The sequence below is a fragment of the Somniosus microcephalus genome, unplaced genomic scaffold, assembly GCF_052327205.1.
Source record: "Somniosus microcephalus isolate GS21.2 unplaced genomic scaffold, FLI_Smic_1.0 unresolved_chr7, whole genome shotgun sequence".
NCBI classification, from domain to species: domain Eukaryota; kingdom Metazoa; phylum Chordata; class Chondrichthyes; order Squaliformes; family Somniosidae; genus Somniosus; species Somniosus microcephalus.
Genome location: NW_028225185.1, coordinates 45,006,712 through 45,028,690, shown reverse-complemented (window position 1 = coordinate 45,028,690; position 21,979 = coordinate 45,006,712). Strand labels below are relative to the sequence as shown.

Sequence of the window (21,979 nt, the reverse complement as noted above, 5' to 3'; positions counted from 1 at the left end):
TTAGGATAGCTGTGTCATGTTAGACCCACATCCACCCGTCCCCGATCTACCCGACTTCATTTATCAGACCTGTATCAATCATCTGTCATCCATCAATCTGCAGAGCCCCATCTATTTGTTGCATATCTCAGACCGACATCTGTCCGACACAATCTATCAAACCCACATATAAGGAAGCCACTTCTGTCAGACCCCATCTATCTGCTGTCCATCTGTCAAACACCATCAATCAGACCACCAACAATCAGACCTTCATCTACCAGAACACTATCTATTATACCATGTTCCCTATATATCAGATGCATATTTGGCAGATACAAAGGACTAAGAACAGTGGAAGCCCTAGAGGAGTATAGAAAGTGCAGGGGGGTACTTCAAAAAGAAAATAGGAGAGTGAAGAGGGGGCATTAAAAAACACTGGCGGGCAAAATAAAGGAAAATCCCAAGGTGTTTTATAAATATATTAAGGGCAAGAGGATAGCCAGGGAAAGAGTAGGGCCCATTAGCGACCAAAGTGGCAATCTGTGTGTAGCGCCGGAAGATGTAGGTGAAGTTTTAAATGAATATTTAGCATCTGTGTTCACTATGGAGAAGGACGATGTAGGCATAGAAATCAGTCAGGGGGATTGTGATATACTTGAACAAATTAGTATTGAGAGGGAGGGGGTACTAGTGGTTATAGCGGGCTTAAAAGTGGATAAATCGCCAGGCCCAGATGTATCCCAGGCTGCGGTGTGAGGCAAGGGAGGGGATTGCAGGGGCTCTGACACAAATTTTCAGAACCTCTCTGGCCACAGGAGAGGTGCCAGAGGACTGGAGAACAGCTAACGTAGTACCACTATTCAAGAAGGGTAGGTACTCAAATTGGCAGGATATGACTAGTGCATCCCAGAGGGATCTGTGTTGGGGCCTCAACTATTCACTGTATTTATTAATGACTTAGATGACGGGATAGAGAGCCACGTATCCAAGTTTGCCAATGACACAAAGATAGGCACCATTGTAAGCCGTGTAGTTGGAAGCAAAAAAGACGAAAGAGACTTAGAGGTCCATGTACATAGATCATTAACATGTCATGGACAGATGCAAATCAGAATCAAAGAGGTTAATGGAATGCTGGCCTTTATATCTAGAGGACTAGAATACAAGGGGTTAGACATCATGCTACAGCTATACAAAACCCTGGTTAGACCACACCTGGAGCACTGTGAGCAGTTCTGGGCACCACCCCTTAGGAAGGATATATTGACCTTGGAGGGAGTACAGCGTAGGTTTACCAGAATGATACCTGGACTCCAAGGGTGAAAGTACAAGGAGAGATCCTGCAAAAACAGGAAGGCAGATTATTATTTGAATGGCAATAGATTGGGAGAAGGGGAAGTGCAAAGAAACCTGGGTGTCCTTGTGCACCAGTCGCTGAAGGTAAGCATGCAGGTGCAGCAGGCGGTTAAGAAGGCAAATGGTATGTTGGCCTTCGTAGCGAGAGGGTTTAAGTACAGGAACAAGGATGTCTTGCTCCAGTTGTACAAGGGCCTTGGTGAGACCACATCTTGAGTATTGTGTGCAGTTTTGGTCGCCTTACCTGAGGAAGGACGTTCTTGCCATGGAGGGAGTGCAGCGAAGATTCACCAGGCTGATACCTGGGATGGCAGGAATGACATATGAGGAGAGATTGTGTCAATTGGGCTTATACTCACTGGAGTTTAGAAGATTGAGAGGGGATCTCATTGAAACCTATAAAATTCTGTCAGGCCTGGACAGACTAGATGCAGGAAGGATGTTTATGATGGCCGGGGAGTCCAGAACCAGGGGTCATAGTCTAAGGATAAGGGGTAAGCCATTTAGGACTGAAATGAGGAGGAATTTCTTCACCCAGAGAGTGGTGAACCTGTGGAATTCTCTGCCACAGAGGGCGGTAGAGGCCAGTTCATTAAATATATTCAAGAAGGAGTTGGATATATTTCTTAAGGCTAAAGGGATCAAGGGATATGGGGAGAAGGCAGGGACGGGGTACTGAATTTGGATGATCAGCCAGGATCTCATTAAATGGCGGAGCAGGCTCGAAGGGCCGAATGGCCGACTCCTGCTCCTATCTTCTATGTTTCTATTAGACAAACAAGAGTTGTATTCCCTGGAATTTAAAGACTAGGGGATGATTTGATCGAAGTTTTGAAGATACTAAGGGGAACTGATAGAGAGAAACTAGTTCCGCTGGTTGGGAAGTCTAGGACTAGGGGGCAGAGTCTAAAAATTAGAGCCAGTCCTTTCAGGAGGGAAGTTAGGAAACACTTCGACACACACGGGTGGTAAAAGATTGGGAATCTCTTGTGCAAGCGGCAGTTGATGCTGTGTCAATTGTTAATTTTATGCCTGAGATTGGTAGATTCTGTTAGTCAAAGGTATTCAGGGATATGGGCCAAAGGCGGGTATATGGAGTTAGGTCACAGATCAGCCATGATCTCATTTAATGGCGGAACAGGCTCAAGTCCCCTTTCTCTCCTGCCTATCTCTTCATGTTTCCCCCTTTGTCTCTTCCCCTTTCACCGATTTCTCTCTCTCTTTCTCCCTCTCTCCCCCTCTCTCCATTGTTCTCTCTCAATGTGCCTCTTCCCCCACCCTGCCTATCTCCCTCCCTCTCCTGGTGCTGATCCATCCTCGAGTTCTATTAAACACCGCTCCCTGCTGGCCTTCCAGTGTCTTGCCACAATGGACATTCTTAACTCATGGGCCAGGGCAAAGAGCGTTAGCAACCATCCCATCCGTGCTCCTCGCCCACGCCCTCTCCGACAGGCCTGTCCATCCCTATCAGGGCACGGTGGCGTGGTTGTTATGGGACTGGACCCAGAGATTCTGCGTTCAAATCCCATCCCGTCATATTATGTCAGTGAATACAATAAATTTGTGAGCTGGCACCAGGAACAGTGATCATTAAAAGTGGGCGGACTGTATTAAATATCCAACGCGTTCAACAACATGCTACCCTTCCCTCTTCTGGGCCCACGTGTCACTCCAGTCCCACACTGTGTGCTTTGGCAGAGATACACATCTCCTGAGAACAAAAGATAACTCTTCCATCCCTAGGTCAGGAGTGTCCACACTGAGGGCAAAGAGCGGGGCTGGTGTATATAGGCAGTGGTGAGCCGCATTCTTGAGCCGCTGCAGTCCTTGTGCAGAAGGTACTCCCACCTTACTTATAGGGAGGGAGTTCCAGGATTTTGACCCAGCATCGAAGAAGGAACGGCGATATATTTCCAAGTCAGCCTTGATGGGGAACTTGCAGGTGATGGTCTTACCATGCGCCTGCTGCCCTTGTCCTTCTAGGTGGTAGAGTTCGCAGGTTTGGGAAGTGCTGCCGAAGAAGCCTTGGCGAGTTGCTGCAGTGCATCTTGTAGATGGTACACACTGCAGCCACGGTGCGCCGGTGGTGGAGGGAGTGAATGTTTAAGGTGGTGGATGGGGTGCCGATCAAGGGGTCTGCTTTATCCTGGATGGTGTTGAGTGTTGTTGGAGCTGCACTCATCCAGGCAAGAAGGATAAGGGGTAAGCCATTTAGGGCAGAAATGAGGAAGAATTTCTTCACCCAGAGAGTGGCGAACCTGTGGAATTCTCTACCACAAAAGGCAGTTGAGGCCAGTTCATTAAATATATTCAAGAAGGAGTTGGATATATTTCTTAAGGCTAAAGGGATCAAGGGATATGGGGAGAAGGCAGAGACAGGGCACTGAATTTGGATGATCAGCCATGATCTCATTGAATGGCGGAGCAGGCTCGATGGGCCGAGTGGCCTACTCCTGCTCCTATCTTCTATGTTTCTATGTTGAGGTCCAATTGATGGGTGTGTGATTGATTGAAGTCTGATTGATGGGGGTGGGATTGATTGAAGGCTGATTGATGGGGTGTGATTGATTGAAGTCTGATTGATGGGGGTGTGATTGATTGAAGTCTGATAGATGGGGGTGTGATTGATTGAAGTCTGATTGATGGGGGTGGGATTGATTGAAGGCTGATTGATGGGGTGTGATTGATTGAAGTCTGATTGATTGAAGTCTGATAGATGGGGGTGTGATTGATTGAAGTCTGATTGATGGGGGTGTGATTGATTGGGGTTGGATTGATGGGGGTGTGATTGATTGGGGTTTGATTGATGGGGGTGTGATTGATTGAAGTCTGATTGATGGGGGTGTGATTGATTGAAGTCTGATTGATGGGGGTGTGATTGATTGGGGTTTGATTGATGGGGGTGTGATTGATTGAAGTCTGATTGATGGGGGTGTGATTGATTGGGGTTTGATTGATGGGGGTGTGATTGATTGAAGTCTGATTGATGGGGGTGTGATTGATTGAAGTCTGATTGATGGGGGTGTGATTGATTGGGGTTTGATTGATGGGGGTGTGATTGCCTGAAGTCTGATTGATGGGGTGTGATTGATTGAAGTCTGATTGATGGGGGTGTGATTGATTGAAGTCTGATTGATGGGGGTGTGATTGATTGAAGTCTGATTGATGGGGGTGTGATTGATTGAAGTCTGATTGATGGGGGTGTGATTGATTGAAGTCTGATTGATGGGGGTGTGATTGATTGAAGTCTGATTGATGGGGGTGTGATTGATTGAAGTCTGATCGATGGGGGTGTGATTGATTGAAGTCTGATTGATAGGGGTGTGATTGATTGAAGTCTGATTGATGGGGGTGTGATTGATTGAAGTCTGATTGATGGGGGTGTGATTGATTGAAGTCTGATTGATGGGGGTGTGATTGATTGAAGTCTGATTGATGGGGGTGTGATTGATTGAAGTCTGATTGATGGGGTGTGATTGATTGAAGTCTGATTGATGGGGGTGTGATTGATTGAAGTCTGATTGATGGGGGTGTGATTGATTGAAGTCTGATTGATGGGGGTGTGATTGATTGAAGTCTGATTGATGGGGGTGTGATTGATTGAAGTCTGATTGATGGGGGTGTGATTGATTGAAGTCTGATTGATGGGGGTGTGATTGATTGAAGTCTGATTGATGGGGGTGTGATTGATTGAAGTCTGATTGATGGGGGTGTGATTGATTGAAGTCTGATCGATGGGGGTGTGATTGATTGAAGTCTGATTGATAGGGGTGTGATTGATTGAAGTCTGATTGATGGGGGTGTGATTGATTGAAGTCTGATTGATGGGGGTGTGATTGATTGAAGTCTGATTGATGGGGGTGTGATTGATTGAAGTCTGATTGATGGGGTGTGATTGATTGAAGTCTGATTGATGTGGTGTGATTGATTGAAGTCTGATTGATGGGGGTGTGATTGATTGAAGTCTGATTGATGGGGGTGTGATTGATTGAAGTCTGATTGATGGGGTGTGATCGATTGAAGTCTGATTGATGGGGGTGTGATCGATTGAAGTCTGATTGATGGGGGTGTGATTGATTGAAGTCTGATTGATGGGGGTGTGATTGATTGAAGTCTGATTGATGGGGGTGTGATTGATTGAAGTCTGATTGATGGGGGTGTGATTGATTGAAGTCTGATTGATGGGGGTGTGATTGATTGAAGTCTGATTGATGGGGTGTGATTGATTGAAGTCTGATTGATGTGGTGTGATTGATTGAAGTCTGATTGATGGGGGTGTGATCGATTGAAGTCTGATTGATGGGGGTGTGATCGATTGAAGTCTGATTGATGGGGGTATGATCGATTGAAGTCTGATTGATGGGGGTGTGATCGATTGAAGTCTGATTGATGGGGGTGTGATCGATTGAAGTCTGATTGATGGGGGTGTGATCGATTGAAGTCTGATTGATGGGGGTGTGATCGATTGAAGTCTGATTGATGGGGGTGTGATCGATTGAAGTCTGATTGATGGGGGTGTGATCGATTGAAGTCTGATTGATGGGGTGTGATTGATTGAAGTCTGATTGATGGGGTGTGATTGATTGAAGTCTGATTGATGGGGGTGTGATTGGTTCGGGTCTGATTGATGGGGTGTGATTGATTGAAGTCTGATTGATGGGGTGTGATTGATTGAAGTCTGATTGATGGGGCTGTGATTGGTTCGGGTCTGATTGATGGGGTGTGATTGATTGAAGTCTGATTGATGGGGGTGTGATTGATTGAAGTCTGATTGATGGGGTGTGATTGATTGAAGTCTGATTGATGGGGTGTGATTGATTGAAGTCTGATTGATGGGGGTGTGATTGGTTCGGGTCTGATTGATGGGGTGTGATTGATTGAAGTCTGATTGATGGGGTGTGATTGATTGAAGTCTGATTGATGGGGGTGTGATTGATTGAAGTCTGATTGATGGGGTGTGATTGATTGAAGTCTGATTGATGGGGGTGTGATTGATTGAAGTCTGATTGATGGGGGTGTGATTGATTGAAGTCTGATTGATAGGGGTGTGATTGATTGAAGTCTGATTGATGGGGGTGTGATTGGTTCGGGTCTGATTGATGGGGTGTGATTGATTGAAGTCTGATTGATAGGGGTGTGATTGATTGAAGTCTGATTGATAGGGGTGTGATTGATTGAAGTCTGATTGATGGGGTTCTGATTGATTGAAGTCTGATTGATGGGGGTGTGATTGATTGAAGTCTGATTGATAGGGGTGTGATTGATTGAAGTCTGATTGATAGGGGTGTGATTGATTGAAGTCTGATTGATGGGGGTGTGATTGATTGAAGTCTGATTGATAGGGGTGTGATTGATTGAAGTCTGATTGATAGGGGTGTGATTGATTGAAGTCTGATTGATGGGGGTGTGATTGATTGAAGTCTGATTGATGGGGGTGTGATTGATTGAAGTCTGATTGATAGGGGTGTGATTGATTGAAGTCTGATTGATGGGGGTGTGATTGGTTCGGGTCTGATTGATGGGGTTCACATTGATTGGGGTTTGATTGATGGATGTGTGTCTGAGAGACAATAATGGCCCCTCGTTGCCTTGGTGCTCCTCCAATAATAGATTGTTGCGAGCCCTTTGTTCCGCCTCCTACACAGAGAACCAATCAGCGCTGAGCGCCGAACATTCTTTGTTATTGTTTGACGAATAACAGTCTTTTGTTCACACAGACCAATCAGAGCCCGATTGGGCTGATTGGAGCATTCTACCGAGCGCGGTATAAATAGCGGGAGCGGCGACACCCGGCACATTGTCAGGAGCTGCGAGAAGACAAGGAGATCATGGTGAGTGGGCGCGGGGGGACGCACAGGGTGAGGGTGTTGATCAGAGAGAGAGAGAGAGAGAGAGAGAGATCCACACACAGTGAGAACCACTGCAAGAGTGGGATTCGGCGGGGAGAGAGAAGGGATCCACTCGGAGTAATCAATCTATAAGGTGGGGTGGGGAAACCTCAGCGGGTGTTGGCCCAGGGGCTGAGAACAGGTATCCACTCGGATTGAGCGATCTACAGGGAGAGGGAAGGGATTCACATGAGATGGAATGGATCCACAGGGATATCAGTACAGGAAAGGAGAGCGGGAGCCTACGGGGGTCCACAGGGAGAAGGACAATCGACATGGAAAGAGGGAGTGCCAGTGAAAGGTGAACACATGGAGAGAGCGGGAATCCACAGGAAGAGTAGGAATCCACTGGGAGAGAGGATACATAGGGAGGGGGGAGTCCACAGGGAGTGGGAATGCACAGGGAGGTGGACATCCGAAGGGAGCACTGGGATCCATCGGAAATGGTCACAAGAGGAATGGGGATCCACAGGGTGCAGAGGGAGGGATCCATGGAGATTGGGGCAATCCACAGGAGTGACGGAGAGATCCACAGGGATTGGGGGATCCATCAGGGAGAGCAGGTGGGATTCACAGGGAATGGATGGGATCCACAAGTGACTGTAACAGAATGCTTTGCTGCCCACACACCCTTCTCCTTCCAGCTCCACTGACTGTATAAAGCATTGCCCTCCTACCGGTGTGAATAATCATGTGTTCTTCCCTCTTTAGCGTGAGTGTATTTCAGTCCACATTGGCCAGGCGGGTGTGCAGATCGGCAACGCTTGCTGGGAGCTGTATTGCCTGGAGCATGGGATCCAGCCGGATGGGCAGATGCCCAGTGACAAGACCATCGGAGGTGGTGACGACTCCTTCAACACCTTCTTCAGTGAGACGGGGGCGGGCAAGCACGTTCCCAGGGCCGTGTTTATAGATCTGGAGCCCACAGTGATTGGTAAGGGGGGAGATTGTTGATGGGTTGGTCAGTCAGTGCTCTCACTAAACGCATTTCAATGTGGCCTGAATGTATCTAAGTCACTGTAATGTTCTGTGTTCCTGTTTTTAATTCTCTGCCCCCAGATGAGGTCCGCACCGGCACCTACCGACAGCTCTTTCACCCCGAGCAGCTCATCACCGGCAAGGAGGATGCGGCCAATAACTACGCCCGGGGTCACTGCTCCATCGGCAAAGAGATTGTGGATCTGGTCTTGGATCGCATGCGGAAGCTGGTAGGTTCTGTATCAGCTCCCAGTGCCCAATCCTAGTGGCACCCAATGTCCCGTCTCACTGTTTACCACTCCCCCATCTCCCCATCACTCACTGTCCTGTTCTATTGGTACAAATAACGCCTTGTTCCTGGCCATGTGACTCAAGTACACAAATCCTGCTCATTCATTCCAGTATCACTTATTGATGTCACTCCAGTATGCCCATAACCAATCACATCCATGAAAGGTGGCTGGGAATTTCATGGTCCCCCAACCTCAATACACACTCAGTGCCCGCAGTGCTTTTCACCCTGAGTTCCCTCCTCCCCAACTCTCATTCCTCCCTCCCTCCAGACTCCCACTGCCCCATTGCCCCAGCTCCCACTGCTCTGTGCCACCAGGGACATTCTGTCCATTTGCACCTGTGCAGTCGTTCATTGTTTGATGATAGATTCTATTTCTGACTCCCTTTTAATGTCTTGTACTCTCTTTGCCCACAGGCTGACCAGTGCACAGGACTGCAGGGATTCCTCATCTTCCACAGTTTCGGGGGTGGGACCGGCTCGGGCTTTACTTCCCTCCTGATGGAGAGACTCTCCGTCGACTACGGCAAGAAATCCAAACTGGAGTTTGCCATTTACCCGGCGCCGCAGATTTCCACCGCGGTGGTCGAGCCCTACAACTCCGTGCTCGTCACCCACTGCACCCTCGAGCACTCTGACTGCGCCTTCATGGTGGACAACGAGGCCATTTACGACATCTGTCGGCGTAACCTTGACATTGAGCGCCCAACGTACACCAACCTCAACCGTCTCATCGCACAGATAGTGTCGTCCATCACGGCGTCGCTACGGTTCGACGGTGCCCTCAACGTGGACCTGACTGAGTTCCAAACCAACCTGGTCCCCTATCCCCGCATTCACTTCCCGCTGGTGAACTACGCGCCCCTTATTTCGGCTGAGAAGGCTTACCACGAACAGCTATCTGTGTCTGAGATCACCAACGCCTGCTTTGAGCCAGCCAACCAGATGGTGAAGTGTGACCCTCGCCAGGGCAAGTACATGGCGTGCTGCATGCTGTACCGAGGAGACGTGGTGCCGAAGGATGTCAACGCCTCCATTGCCACCATTAAGACCAAGCGCTCGATCCAGTTTGTTGATTGGTGCCCGACTGGGTTCAAGGTAAGTGTGGGTTCTGTGTCCAATCCATGGGGCCCTGAGGAAACCTGGATTGTGGTAAACTGATCTCCAAGGTGTACAATACGTGTCTACAGTTTGGGTCAAAGCATGTTCCACCATTCAGGAACAGACCCCTCCCCACTCCTGGCCCAAAGAGGAACTCCCTCTGTGGCTTGAGGTGGAATTCTCCACTTCAATCCTTGGTTGCAGCCCTGAATGTCCCAGGAGAAGTCCTGTAATTGAAAGAAAAAGGGTTCCTGAAATTGAAAGCCTCATTGGCGACGATAAAATAAAGAATTGAATTAGCTCCAGAACGCAGCCTCATTACACAGTGACCTTCCATCAGAAACTGAAGCTTTATAAGTGGGGAAGAGCCCAGTGATAAACCAGGGCCAGGTTTTTCTACAGTGAGAGACACAAATACTTCCATAAATTTATCTTTCTGACAAATAATTGGCGGCCAACAGATGTGATTCTGAAGCTTCTTTCTGTGCAACTGAAATCTACCGTATTCTCTTTCCCCCACAGGTGGGCATCAACTACCAGCCCCCGACGGTGGTGCCGGGGGGTGATCTGGCCAAGGTGCAGCGCGCCCTCTGTATGCTGAGCAACACCACCGCCATTTCCTTGGCCTGGACCCGCCTCAACCTCAAATTCGACAAGATGTACGCCAAGCGGGCCTTTGTCCACTGGTACGTGGGAGAGGGGCTGGAGGAAGGGGAGTTCCAGGACGCCCGGGAGGACATGGCCTCACTCGAGAAGGATTACGAAGAGGTGGGGGTCGATTCTTCCTCACTGGACAGAAAGGCGGAGGAGGAAGAATAAAATTTAATTACTTAGAATGTAAAAGTAGTTTAACTATAATTCACATTTACGTTACGAATAATATTTAAGAAAATAAATGTATTTTTACATCATTTTGTTAGTTTGTCGATTTTTTTTAAAAGCCACAAGTGCACAACATGGGTGTTAAAGAAGAGGGTTGAAGTAACAATACAGTGAATGGACCCAGACTGGGGGTTAGTCCAGCTCCACATGGCTGCCGTCCTGGTGTCACAGAGCACCTCAGTCATTAAAACACTGTCCAATCTTTCTCGGGGCCCATTGCCCTCCTCCAAGCTGTAATAATTTTTCGTGATTGTTCGTTATTCACTCATGGCCCAGAATAGTGAAGACTGAAGTAATTCTCAAAAGCTCAATCATAATATCGAAGAACAAAGAAATTGCATTTTTACACCTTTCATGTTCTCAGGATGTCCCAAAGCGCTTTACCGGCAATGAAGGACTGTTGAGGTGTAGTCACTGTTGAAATGTAGGAAATCATAGACTAATACAGCACAGAAGGAGGCCATTCGGCCCATCAAGTCTGCACTGGCTCATTCGAAGAGCAATCCAGTTAGTCGCATTCTCTCACTCTTCCCCCCCCATCCCTGCAACTGTTTTCTCCTTCAAGTATTTCTCCAATCCCCTTTTGAAGGCTACTATTGAATCTGTATGCATCGCCCTATCAGGCAGCGCATTCCAAATCCTAACCACTCGTTGCCTAAAAAAGTTCTTCCTCATTTCACCTCTGGTTCTTTTGCCAATCACCTTTAACCTGTGCCCTCTGGTTATTGACCCTTCAGCCATTTGGAAACCAGTTTGTCTTTATTTATTCTATCTAACCCTTCATAATTTTAAAAACCTTTATCAAATCTCCTCTTAGCCTTCTCCGCTCTAAGGAGAACAATCCCAGCTTCTCCAGTCTCTCCACGTCACTGAAGTCCCTCATCCCTGGTACCATTCTGGTCACTCTCCCCTTAACCTTCTCTGCTCTAAGGAGAACAACCCCAGCTTCTCCAGTCTCTCCACATCACTGAAGTCCCTCATCTCTGGTACCATTCTGGTCAATCTCCCCTTAACCTTCTCTGCTCTAAGGAGAACAACCCCAGCTTCTCCAGTCTCTCCACATCACTGAAGTCCCTCATCCCTGGTACCATTCTGGTCAATCTCCCCTAAACCTTCTCTGCTCTAAGGAGAACAATCCCAGCTTCTCCAGTCTCTCCACATCACTGAAGTCCCTCACCCCTGGTGCCATTCTGGTCAATCTCCCCTTAACCTTCTCTGCTCCAAGGAGAACAATCCCAGCTTCTCCAGTCTCTCCACGTCACTGAAGTCCCTCATCCCTGGGACCATTCTGGTCAATCTCCCCTTAACCTTCTCTGCTCTAAGGAGAATAACCCCAGCTTCTCCAGTCTATCCACACAACTGAAGAGCCTCATCCCTGGTACCATTCTGGTCAATCTCCCCTTAACCTTCTCTGCTCTAAGGAGAACAACCCCAGCTTCTCCAGTCTGTCCACATCACTGAAGTCTCTCATCCCTGGTACCATTCTGGTCAATCTCCCCTTAACCTTCTCTGCTCTAAGGAGAACAACCCCAGCTTCTCCAGTCTCTCCACGTAACTGAAGTCCCTCATCCCTGGTACCATTCTGGTCAATCTCCCCTAAACCTTCTCTGCTCTAAGGAGAACAATCCCAGCTTCTCCAGTCTCTCCACATCACTGAAGTCCCTCATCCCTGGTACCATTCTGGTCAATCTCCCCTTAACCTTCTCTGCTCTAAGGAGAACAACCCCAGCTTCTCCAGTCTCGCCACATCACTGAAGTCCCTCATCCCTGGTACCATTCTGGTCAATCTCCCCTTAACCTTCTCTGCTCTAAGGAGAACAACCCCAGCTTCTCCAGTCTCTCCACGTCACTGAAGTCCCTCATCCCTGGTACCATTCTGGTCAATCTCCCCTAAACCTTCTCTGCTCTAAGGAGAACAATCCCAGCTTCTCCAGTCTCTCCACATCACTGAAGTCCCTCATCCCTGGTACCATTCTGGTCAATCTCCCCTTAACCTTCTCTGCTCTAAGGAGAACAACCCCAGCTTCTCCAGTCTCGCCACATCACTGAAGTCCCTCATCCCTGGTACCATTCTGGTCAATCTCCCCTTAACCTTCTCTGCTCTAAGGAGAACAACCCCAGCTTCTCCAGTCTCTCCACGTAACTGAAGTCCCTCATCACTGGTACCATTCTGGTCAATCTCTCCTAAACCTTCTCTGCTCCAAGGAGAACAACCCCAGCTTCTCCAGTCTCTCCACGTAACTGAAGTCCCTCATCCCTGGTACCATTCTGGTCAATCTCCCCTAAACCTTCTCTGCTCTAAGGAGAACAATCCCAGCTTCTCCAGTCTCTCCACATCACTGAAGTCCCTCATCCCTGGTACCATTCTGGTCAATCTCCCCTTAGCCTTCTCTGCTCTAAGGAGAACAACCCCAGCTTCTCCAGTCTATCCACATCACTGAAGTCCCTCATCCCTGGTACCATTCTGGTCAATCTCCCCTTAACCTTCTCTGCTCTAAGGAGAACAATCCCAGCTTCTCCAGTCTCTCCACATCACTGAAGTCCCTCATCCCTGGTACCATTCTGGTCAATCTCCCCTTAACCGTCTCTGCTCCAAGGAGAACAATCCCAGCTTCTCCAGTCTCTCCACGTCACTGAAGTCCCTCATCCCTGGTACCATTCTGGTCAATCTCCCCTTAACCTTCTCTGCTCTAAGGAGAAGAACCCCAGCTTCTCCAGTCTCTCCACGTCACTGAAGTCCCTCATCCCTGGTACCATTCTGGTCAATCTCCCCTTAACCTTCTCTGCTCCAAGGAGAACAATCCCAGCTTCTCCAGTCTCTCCACGTCACTGAAGTCCCTCATCCCTGGTACCATTCTGGTCAATCTCCCCTTAACCTTCTCTGCTCTAAGGAGAAGAACCCCAGCTTCTCCAGTCTATCCATGTAACTGCAATCTCTCATCCCTCGAACCATTCTCGTCTCTTTCTTCTTGCACCCCGTTTAAAATTATACCATTTGGCTTGTATTGTCTCTCCACCGTCAATCTACCAAAATGCATCACCTCACACTTTTCTGCGTTTAATTTCATCTACAGGAAACTCTTTTTTTATCCGGCACCGACGGGACCGGCATGGTGCCGGTTTATCAACAAGTCTGGATTACTGAGAGGTATAGTTAAAAGGTACGAGAGCCCCGTACACAGCAACATATCCAGGCTTCCCTGTTGCTTAGCAACAGGTGCAGGAACTCCGGCCACAGACCAAGCGTCCCTGTTGCTTAGCAACAAGTGCAGGAACCCCGGTTACACAGCCACAGATCCAGGAACGGCCACTAATATGAAGTAAAACTTACCTGAACCTACTCCTGAATTTTGCCGGTTAACAGAGATTTCCGGTTATTCAGGTGCCGGTAAATCGAGAGTTTCCTGTACCATGTGTCCGCCCATTCCACCAGCCTGTCTATGTCCTTTTGAAGTCTATTACTATCTTCCTCACTGTTTGTAACACTTCCAAGTTCCGTGTCATTTGCAAATTTCCAAATGATCAAAAACAGCAGTGGTCATAGTACTGAACACTGGGGAACACCACTGTATACCTCCCACCAGTCGAAAAACAGCCATTCATCACAACTCTCTGTTTTCTATCCCGTAGCTAATTTTATATCCATGCTGCAACTGCCCCTTATATCCCACGGGCTTTAATTTTGCTAACAAGCCTAATATGTGGAACTTTATCAAATGCCTTTTGAAAGTCAATATACACAACATCAACTGCACTGTCCTCATCCACCCTCTATTGCCTCATCAAAAAACTCAATCAAATTAGTCAAACAGGATTTGCCCGTGACAAATTGTTAGTCCATGTTTGCCCAAGTGGCTGTTAATTTTCTCCCGGATTATTGTTTCTGAAAGCTTCCCCGCCACCGGAAAATGCGGCTGCCAATTTCTCACACAATCCCACAAACAGCAATGAGATAAATTACCAAATAATCTGACTGAGGGAGGAATGTTGGTCCCAGGACAGAGAGAGAATTCCCCCGCTCTTCTTCCAATAGTGCCGTAGGATCTGTAACATCCACCTGAACAGGATGGCTTGACGTCTCATCTGAAAGATGACACCTCCGACGGTGCAGCATTCCCTCAGTACTGCCCTGGAGTGTCGGCCGAGGGAGAGTGAGAATGACTGAGCCAAACTGACACTATTGGGGTAGTTTTGCCCTTACTCGCCTGACTGGAATGGGGGGGGGGGGTGGGCTGGGCATTTGAGTGGGACAGCTGTATTACACCGTCTGATTTTAATCTCCAATGAAGTCATTCAGGAGTCCGATCCAAACCTGCCCTATTCCTGATCAACGGGTCAGCTCAAAATCAGGGCTTACGTTCAAATCACAAATAATGGGGTCGAGTTTTCGTTAGTTATTCCAGCACAAGACAAGTGAAATCCGCTGAACCAGCGCAAAAGATCAGGAAATTTTAAACGTCCTGGAGTCGCACCCAAAACCACATACGCTCGTGTTTTTCTCGATCTTTTACGCTGCTTCAAGATTCAAATCGCCCGAATCAGGCCCCGCCCAGGAAACTGGCTACCCGCCCCCCTCCGCACCCCAGCTCGAAATTGCGAGATTCTGCTGATTGCAGACGACACAAAGCTGGGTGGGCGTGTGTGCTGTGAGGAGGATGCTGAGAAACTCCAGGATGATTTGGATAGGTTGGGTGATTGGGCAGATGCATGGCAGATGCAGTATAAAGTGGATAAATGCGAGGTTATCCACTTTGGTGGCAAAAACAGGAAGGCAGATTATTATCTGAATGGCAATAGATTGGGAGAAGGGGAAGGGCAGCGAGACCTGGGTGTCCTTGTGCACCAGTCGCTGAAGGTAAGCATGCAGGTGCAGCAGGCGGTTAAGAAGGCAAATGGTATGTGTAAAGTCTGTGGGTTGTACAGTTAATAACGACACAGACTTCAGGAATAACAAACAAACAGGTCTTTACTATTCGAAGGTCAGGGCGAATCTGCCCCAGCAATCCTGCCACAACACTTATATACTGGTGTGGTCACTGTCGGTATTACAGTATACAGAAGCCAAACAAGTAGTGCCACACCTAAAGTAGTTCTCTTAAAGGTGAACGGTTACATACAATAGTTTCCTTAAAGGTAGACGGGTACATACACTACAATCCTCCCTTTTTAGCTTATTACTTACAGAGTCCCCATTAAACATACATATCTTCAACTTCCTATAAAACACTTTACAGATATAATCTCGGTGGGAAACAGTTCACAAAGTCAGTCTCTGCGGGAACAGTTCACAGATTCAGTCTCCAATCTTGACTTGGTCCGAACAACATCTCTTTGGTGTAGCCGGTTCACATGGATAGTGTGACTCCTCCATAGCCTTTTCCTTGACGTAACAGCTTGAACTTTCGTCCTGTTGAACCGGCAGTGCCGACTTTTATAACCAACTGGCTGTCTTGATAATTTCCCACTTTTCAACTAATTTAGCTCCTTTCGTAGGTCCCCTCCTGAGCTGGTAGAAGTGATAATATTTTAGATAGTTATTGTCTTCTGCCTCTTCTTTTTCTTTTCTGCCTTTTTGAGACTCTCGGGGCTCCCTTCTCGGCTGCCAGCTGTAGCGCCACCAACTCTCTATGTTCCTTCGACTTTAAGTGCTTCATCCTGATTTCAGCACTTTGGGAGTTTTCATCACAAACTGGGCAGACCAGATCCTCGTAATATTCAGTGTCACTCAACAGGTCATGGTAATATTCAGGGTCGTCCTGAGTTAGGCCAGCGAGAGGGCCTTCTACTTCCTCCTTACCCATCTGGACGTTAGCCGACTGTGGTTCCTTCCCTAGACATCTTTCTTGAAAAGACTTCTTCATGCATTCATCTTCATCCCGCTCTTCCTGGGTTTCCTGCAAATCCTTCACTAATGACCTCATTTGTGATTTCAACACTTCCCCTTCCCTTGGGGATTGATTGATCGGGCTATTCAATCCTTCTACTGGAGCAGCTGTTTCAACATTCTGTTGTTCACATAGACGCGATTCAGCGTACTTTTGGCATCCCAGTAAAGTCTGTTTTGCAACCTCAGCTATTTCCCAAACTTTTGAGAGCTCCGAACTCCTTCCCGTTGAAGATTGAAGCTCGTGTTCAGATTGCTCCCATTGCAGAGTCTTTTCCCTCAGCATATGAAGGAGTTGGCTGACCGTTAACTCTTCCACGGGAACACTGTGGATCAGAGTCTTCTCCATTTCATCCACCTTTTCCTCCAATGCTTCCACCTTCTGTTCCTCTTGTACTTTGGCTTTCAGCGCTCGGAAAAGTTGCGCCCTGATGCTCTCTAGCTCATGTTCAGGGGCCATTCTTACAGTCTCTGTGTTTCTTACAGTTTCCTTTTCTTCCACTGAAAGGATTCCCAGTTGAATCTGTTCTTCAAGTTGTTGAACCTCGGACATTGCCGCCTCATATTTGTCTTGGGTTTCCTTCAATATTTTTATGAGTTCTTGGACATCTTGTCTTTCATGTTCTGCCATGTCTTTCACCTCTAATTTCTCATCTATGGATGGAACTTCTACCGATGAGTCTGTCTTGGCCTTGAGCTCATCAAGAATTTCCTGCAGCCTTTGGACTTCTTGCTCATGTTCAACCTTTAGTTGTTCATATGCTTCTACTGGAACTAGCTTTTCGGAGGTTGCCGAGTTAACCCCCTCCAGAATTGTAGCCTGGGCCTGTTCATACTGTTCTTTCAACTTCTCACACTCTGCTTGTAAGGAGTCGTAGAGAAGAACTGGAATAACATCCTGGCTTCCTGAAGATTCCTCTTCATTTGCTTCTTTCGCAATTTCCTGTTGGAGTTCAGCCAAGGCTGCTATGCTATCTGCCTCTCGAAGTCTCACTGCCATCAAATCTTCTTTATTCTTGCAGTCTATCTCAGCCATTTTCCGATTACTTTCATTTAACTGAGTGAGTAGTCCCTTATTCTGGGCTGAGAGATATTGCACCTTCTCATGTAGACCATAGCACTCCTTCTCTGCTTGACATAGCTGGTTACTGCTGATTTGGTTCTGTGTTTCAAGTTCCAACATCCTTTGCTTAGCTTCTTTCAGTTTCGCCCCTATAAGCTCCTATTGCAACATGGCCACATTATTCACATCAGGTAAAGAAGCGTTTCTCTTTTCCATGTCCAAGATTTTTTTCTGCATATCTTTAAGTGCACACTGCGATTCAGCTTCTCTTAACCTTGCCTGCACTAGCTCCGTCTCCAATTGCAGAACAAAATCCTCAGTGTAGCGTGGTTTGCCTTTATGCTGTATCTCTCGATCATGCAAATATTCTAACTCCTGAACATCATAAGGGAGATGTGATCGGTAATTGGTCACAATGGCTCTATGGTCGCTCTTTGCTTGAGCTAGCTGCCTCTGCTGTCTTTCCAGGTTCTCCCATTCGGTGTCCCAGAACTTTTCCATTGTTTTCATCTCTTGTACGAGACGGTAGCTCAACTGTTCCAATTGTTGTCGTACTTTGAAATAAGTTTGAGTCCGAGTTCGGTGTTCTTCCGTCGTGGATAAGTCCTTAACTTGAACAGGCTCAGAATTCTCTGTCAAACTGGAGTTCTGCTCTGAAGCTTTATTCTTCTCAGTAGCATAAGCCTTTATGCATGTCTTCGTTTTCTCCACCATAGTCGGCAAGTTCATTTTAGCCTTGTCTTCCATATTTGAGTTGGTCTTATCGTCATCCGTTTCAGAATCTGAGCTGATAGCTTGCACCGAGTCCTCACTCATTATGGCTTTTAGATAGTGCCATTCCATGTCTATTTCCTTGATCCACTCTCGTCCTAGAAGTGGTGGTCCTCCCTCAGATAATACGTACAAGTTCATTCTTGGGTGTTCTTTACCCCTATCTCTCACCTTGACTCTTATCTTCCCCATGGGGTATACCTTATGCCCCGTGTATGTCTGTAATACGAACTTGGTATTCCTTAAGGGTATGTGAGAGAATAGCCGGTGGTAGTCCCTTCGATTGATGACTGATAGAGCTGATCCAGTGTCCAACTCCATTCTTACTTGGACTCCAGCTATTCTTAGCATGACCCAGATAGTTTGTAGATCAGCTTCCCTCCCCACATTGTGAATTCTCAGACTACCCAGCTCCTGGTTGTTTGGGTCTGAGTCTGAATTCTGTTCGTCTGAACTCTTCTCAGCCACCTTGTGTACCTTGCTGTACTTTTCTTGTGGTGGCTTCCTTTGGTTGTTGGTCTTCTTCCCTGACCGGCATACCTTTGCGATGTGACCCAGTTTGCCACATTTCCTACATTCTTGGTTCTTAAACCAGCATTGATTCTGGTCGTGCGTTGTCTTCCCACAACGATAGCATTTTGTTGTATTCGAGGTAATTTGGTCCACCCCGAGTGCCGCCGCCTTCAGCTGCATTTCTGCCGTTCCTTTCGCTGCGGCTTCGTGCGATGCAGCTGTAAGGACAGCCCTGTCTAGTGTGAGGTCATTCTCTTCCAGTAGTCGCTTTTGCGTCCCTTCTTTGGACAATCCACATACGAACTTGTCTCGCAGTGCCTCTGTCAGATTCCCTCCGAACTGGCAGCATTTCGCTAGCCTACGCAGTTCGACCAAATACTCCGCGTTGCTTTCGTCTTTCCGTTGCGTTCTTGCATAGAATTTGAATCGTTCAGCCAACATCAACGGTGTGGGGTTCAAGTGGTCCTTCAGAACAGCCACAATCCCTTCGAAAGTCTGATCCGCCGGTTTAGCTGGTGCTAGTAGATGCTTCAAGAGCCCGTATGTCTTTGCGCCCATCGAGTTTAGCAATGTTATCGCTTTGTCGTCTTCCTCTATTTTGTTGGCTTCACAATAGATCTCGATGTGTTCCACGTACGTGGCCCAGTCTTCTATCTCAGAATTAAAATCGTTAATATTCCCTCGCTTAGGCATCTTCCTTTCCTTGGGAGCAGCACAAGTATTTCTTTAAATTCTTATTTATTATTTATTTATTTCTAAGATGGTGGTTTTTCCCGCGAAAATGGCGGTTTCCCGCTCTTTCCTTCTCTCCCCGCCCCTTCAATGGCGGTCTCCCGCGTCTGTCGTCTTCTCCGCCTAATGGCGGCTTCCCGCGTTTCTTCCCTGGTGGGAGGGGTACGCTTTCCCCACAGCGGACAGGTTCAGCCGCTGGGCTGGCTTCCGCACAGCTCCCCTTACTTGGCTCTGTCTTTCTCTCCCGCTCGCACGGCTCTACCGGCGCTGGGTACCCCGTTCACGGAGAACAGTTCAGCCGCTGGACTGGCTCTCGCGCAGTCTCTCTCCCCTTGCTCGGCTCTGTCTCTCTCTCCCCCACGTTCGGCTCTACCGGCGCTGGGTACCCCGTTGGTGGAGAACAGTTCAGCCGCTGGACTGGCTCTCGCGCAGCCTCCTTTGGTCGGCTCTGCCTCTCCCACACGCCCGGCTCCCGTTCACCTCCCAGCCCTCACGCAGTCCGGTGCTTCCCTCGCCGGCTGCGGCTGAGTTTCTCTCTTCCCGCGCCTGCTCCCGGTCTCAGCGCTTCGTGGCTTCGGTTGCTGCCCGGCTTTTCCCGCCGATCGCGGTCCGGCTATCTCACGACGCCGTTGGACCCGCCTTCCTGACCAGCTCTGCTCCCCCTCGACCGTGGTCGAGTGCACAGTCCTTATCCTCCGGATTTCGTTACACTTTCCCCTACTCACAGTCTCCGCAGCCGCCTTGTTTCCTGCTGATTGGCTCACTCCGCACCGTGGTAGAAGGGTAGTCAGTGCCTGTTGCTGATGGAAGCTTTTGTTGCTAAAGTCTTCCTCCTTTCTATTGCTGCAGCCTCGTGTTTTCTTCCAGCATAACGACGAGGGCGGTTGCCTCTCTTCGACGTTCTTTAGTTGCTTTGGTAGTCTTGCTGCAGGGTACGATCGGACTCGTCGCCACTGTAAAGTCTGTGGGTTGTACAGTTAATAACGACACAGACTTCAGGAATAACAAACAAACAGGTCTTTACTATTCGAAGGTCAGGGCGAATCTGCCCCAGCAATCCTGCCACAACACTTATATACTGGTGTGGTCACTGTCGGTATTACAGTATACAGAAGCCAAACAAGTAGTGCCACACCTAAAGTAGTTCTCTTAAAGGTGAACGGTTACATACAATAGTTTCCTTAAAGGTAGACGTGTACATACACTACAGTATGTTGGCCTTAGTAGCGAGAGGCTTCGAGTACAGGAACAAGAATGTCTTGCTACAGTTGTACAGGGCCTTGGTGAGACCACACCTTGAGTATTGTGTGCAGTTTTGAAACATTCCCCGGGTCGCCTTATCTGAGGAAGGATGTTCTTGCCATGGAGGGAGTGCAGCGAAGATTCACCAGACTGATACCTGGGATGGCAGGAATGACGTATGAGGAGAGATTGGGTCGATTGGGCTTATACTCGCTGGAGTTTAGAAGAATGAGAGGGGATCTCATTGAAACTTATAAAATTCTGACAGGACTGGACAGACTAGATGCAGGAAGGGTGTTCCCGATGGCAGGGGAGCCCAGAATCAGGGGTCACAGTCTAAGGATAAGGGGTAAGCCATTTAGGACAGAAATGGGGAGGAATTTCTTCACCCAGAGAGTGGTGAACCTGTGGAATTCTCTACCACAGAAGGCAGTAGAGGCCAATTCATTAAATATATTCAAGAAGGAGTTGGATATTTTTCTTAAGGCTAAAGGGATCAAGGGATATGGGGAGAAAGCAGGGACAGGGTATTGAATTTGGATGATCAGCCATGATCGCATTGAATGGCGGAGCAGGCTCGAGGGGCCGAATGGCCTACTCCTGCTCCTATCTTCTATGTTTCTATGATTGGGCTGGCTGGGGAAAACTCTTCAAATTGTGCTCATTTTCTTAGGCGCACCTGCGCCAGTAGGCACAGTTTCAAAGTATTTTCAGATCAAAAGATATTTAATTTATTAAGAAACTGACGAGTGTGCACCAAAGAAACTATTTTATGGTCCAGTATAGTTCTTTTAAAGTCATTTTCAGTGATTTTAAATCAGGTTATTCACAGATGAAGGACTAAACATCCTCATTAAAAGTGCTTATTTCTGGTGATGAACCATCTTCAGCTCTACTAGTAAAACTGCACCAGGTTACCACTCTTAAATACATCATCAAAAACAACAACAACTTGTATTGATATAGCGTCTTTAATGCAGTAAAACGTTAAGGCGCTTCACAGGAGCAATGTACAAACAATTAAAATGCCTCCATTTTAAAATTCTTATTGTTGTTTTCAAATCCCTCCATGGCCTTGCACCTCGCTACCTCTGTAATCTGTTCCAGCCACACAACCCTCCGCGATCTCTGCGCTCCTCTAATTCTGGCCTCTTGAGTATCCCTGATTTTAATCGCTCCACCATTGCTGGTCGTGCCTTCAGCTGACAAGGCCCGAAGATCTGGAGTTCCCTCCCCAAACCTCTCCGGCTCTCTTGCCTCCTTTAAGACGCTCCTTAAAACCGAACTCTTTTCTG

At 47.8% G+C, this 21,979-nt stretch overlaps 1 protein-coding gene across 1 annotated transcript; it reads left to right on the top strand.

Moving 5' to 3' along the window:
- The first annotated feature begins 7,081 nt into the window (after positions 1 to 7,081).
- On the top strand, positions 7,082 to 10,508 carry LOC147086864 (tubulin alpha chain-like). The gene is made up of 5 exons (XM_085979066.1): positions 7,082 to 7,169; positions 7,938 to 8,160; positions 8,286 to 8,434; positions 8,914 to 9,594; positions 10,120 to 10,508. Exons 1-5 carry the CDS (start codon positions 7,167 to 7,169, stop codon positions 10,414 to 10,416), a joined length of 1,353 nt encoding a protein of 450 aa, XP_085835192.1. The 5' UTR covers positions 7,082 to 7,166; the 3' UTR covers positions 10,417 to 10,508.
- Positions 10,509 to 21,979: the final 11,471 nt, after the last annotated feature.

Coding starts and splice junctions, on each gene's coding strand:
- LOC147086864 (XM_085979066.1), top strand. Junction 8,435..8,913: donor TGGATCGCATGCGGAAGCTG/GTAGGTTCTGTA, acceptor CTTTGCCCACAG/GCTGACCAGTGCACAGGACT. Junction 9,595..10,119: donor GGTGCCCGACTGGGTTCAAG/GTAAGTGTGGGT, acceptor TTTCCCCCACAG/GTGGGCATCAACTACCAGCC.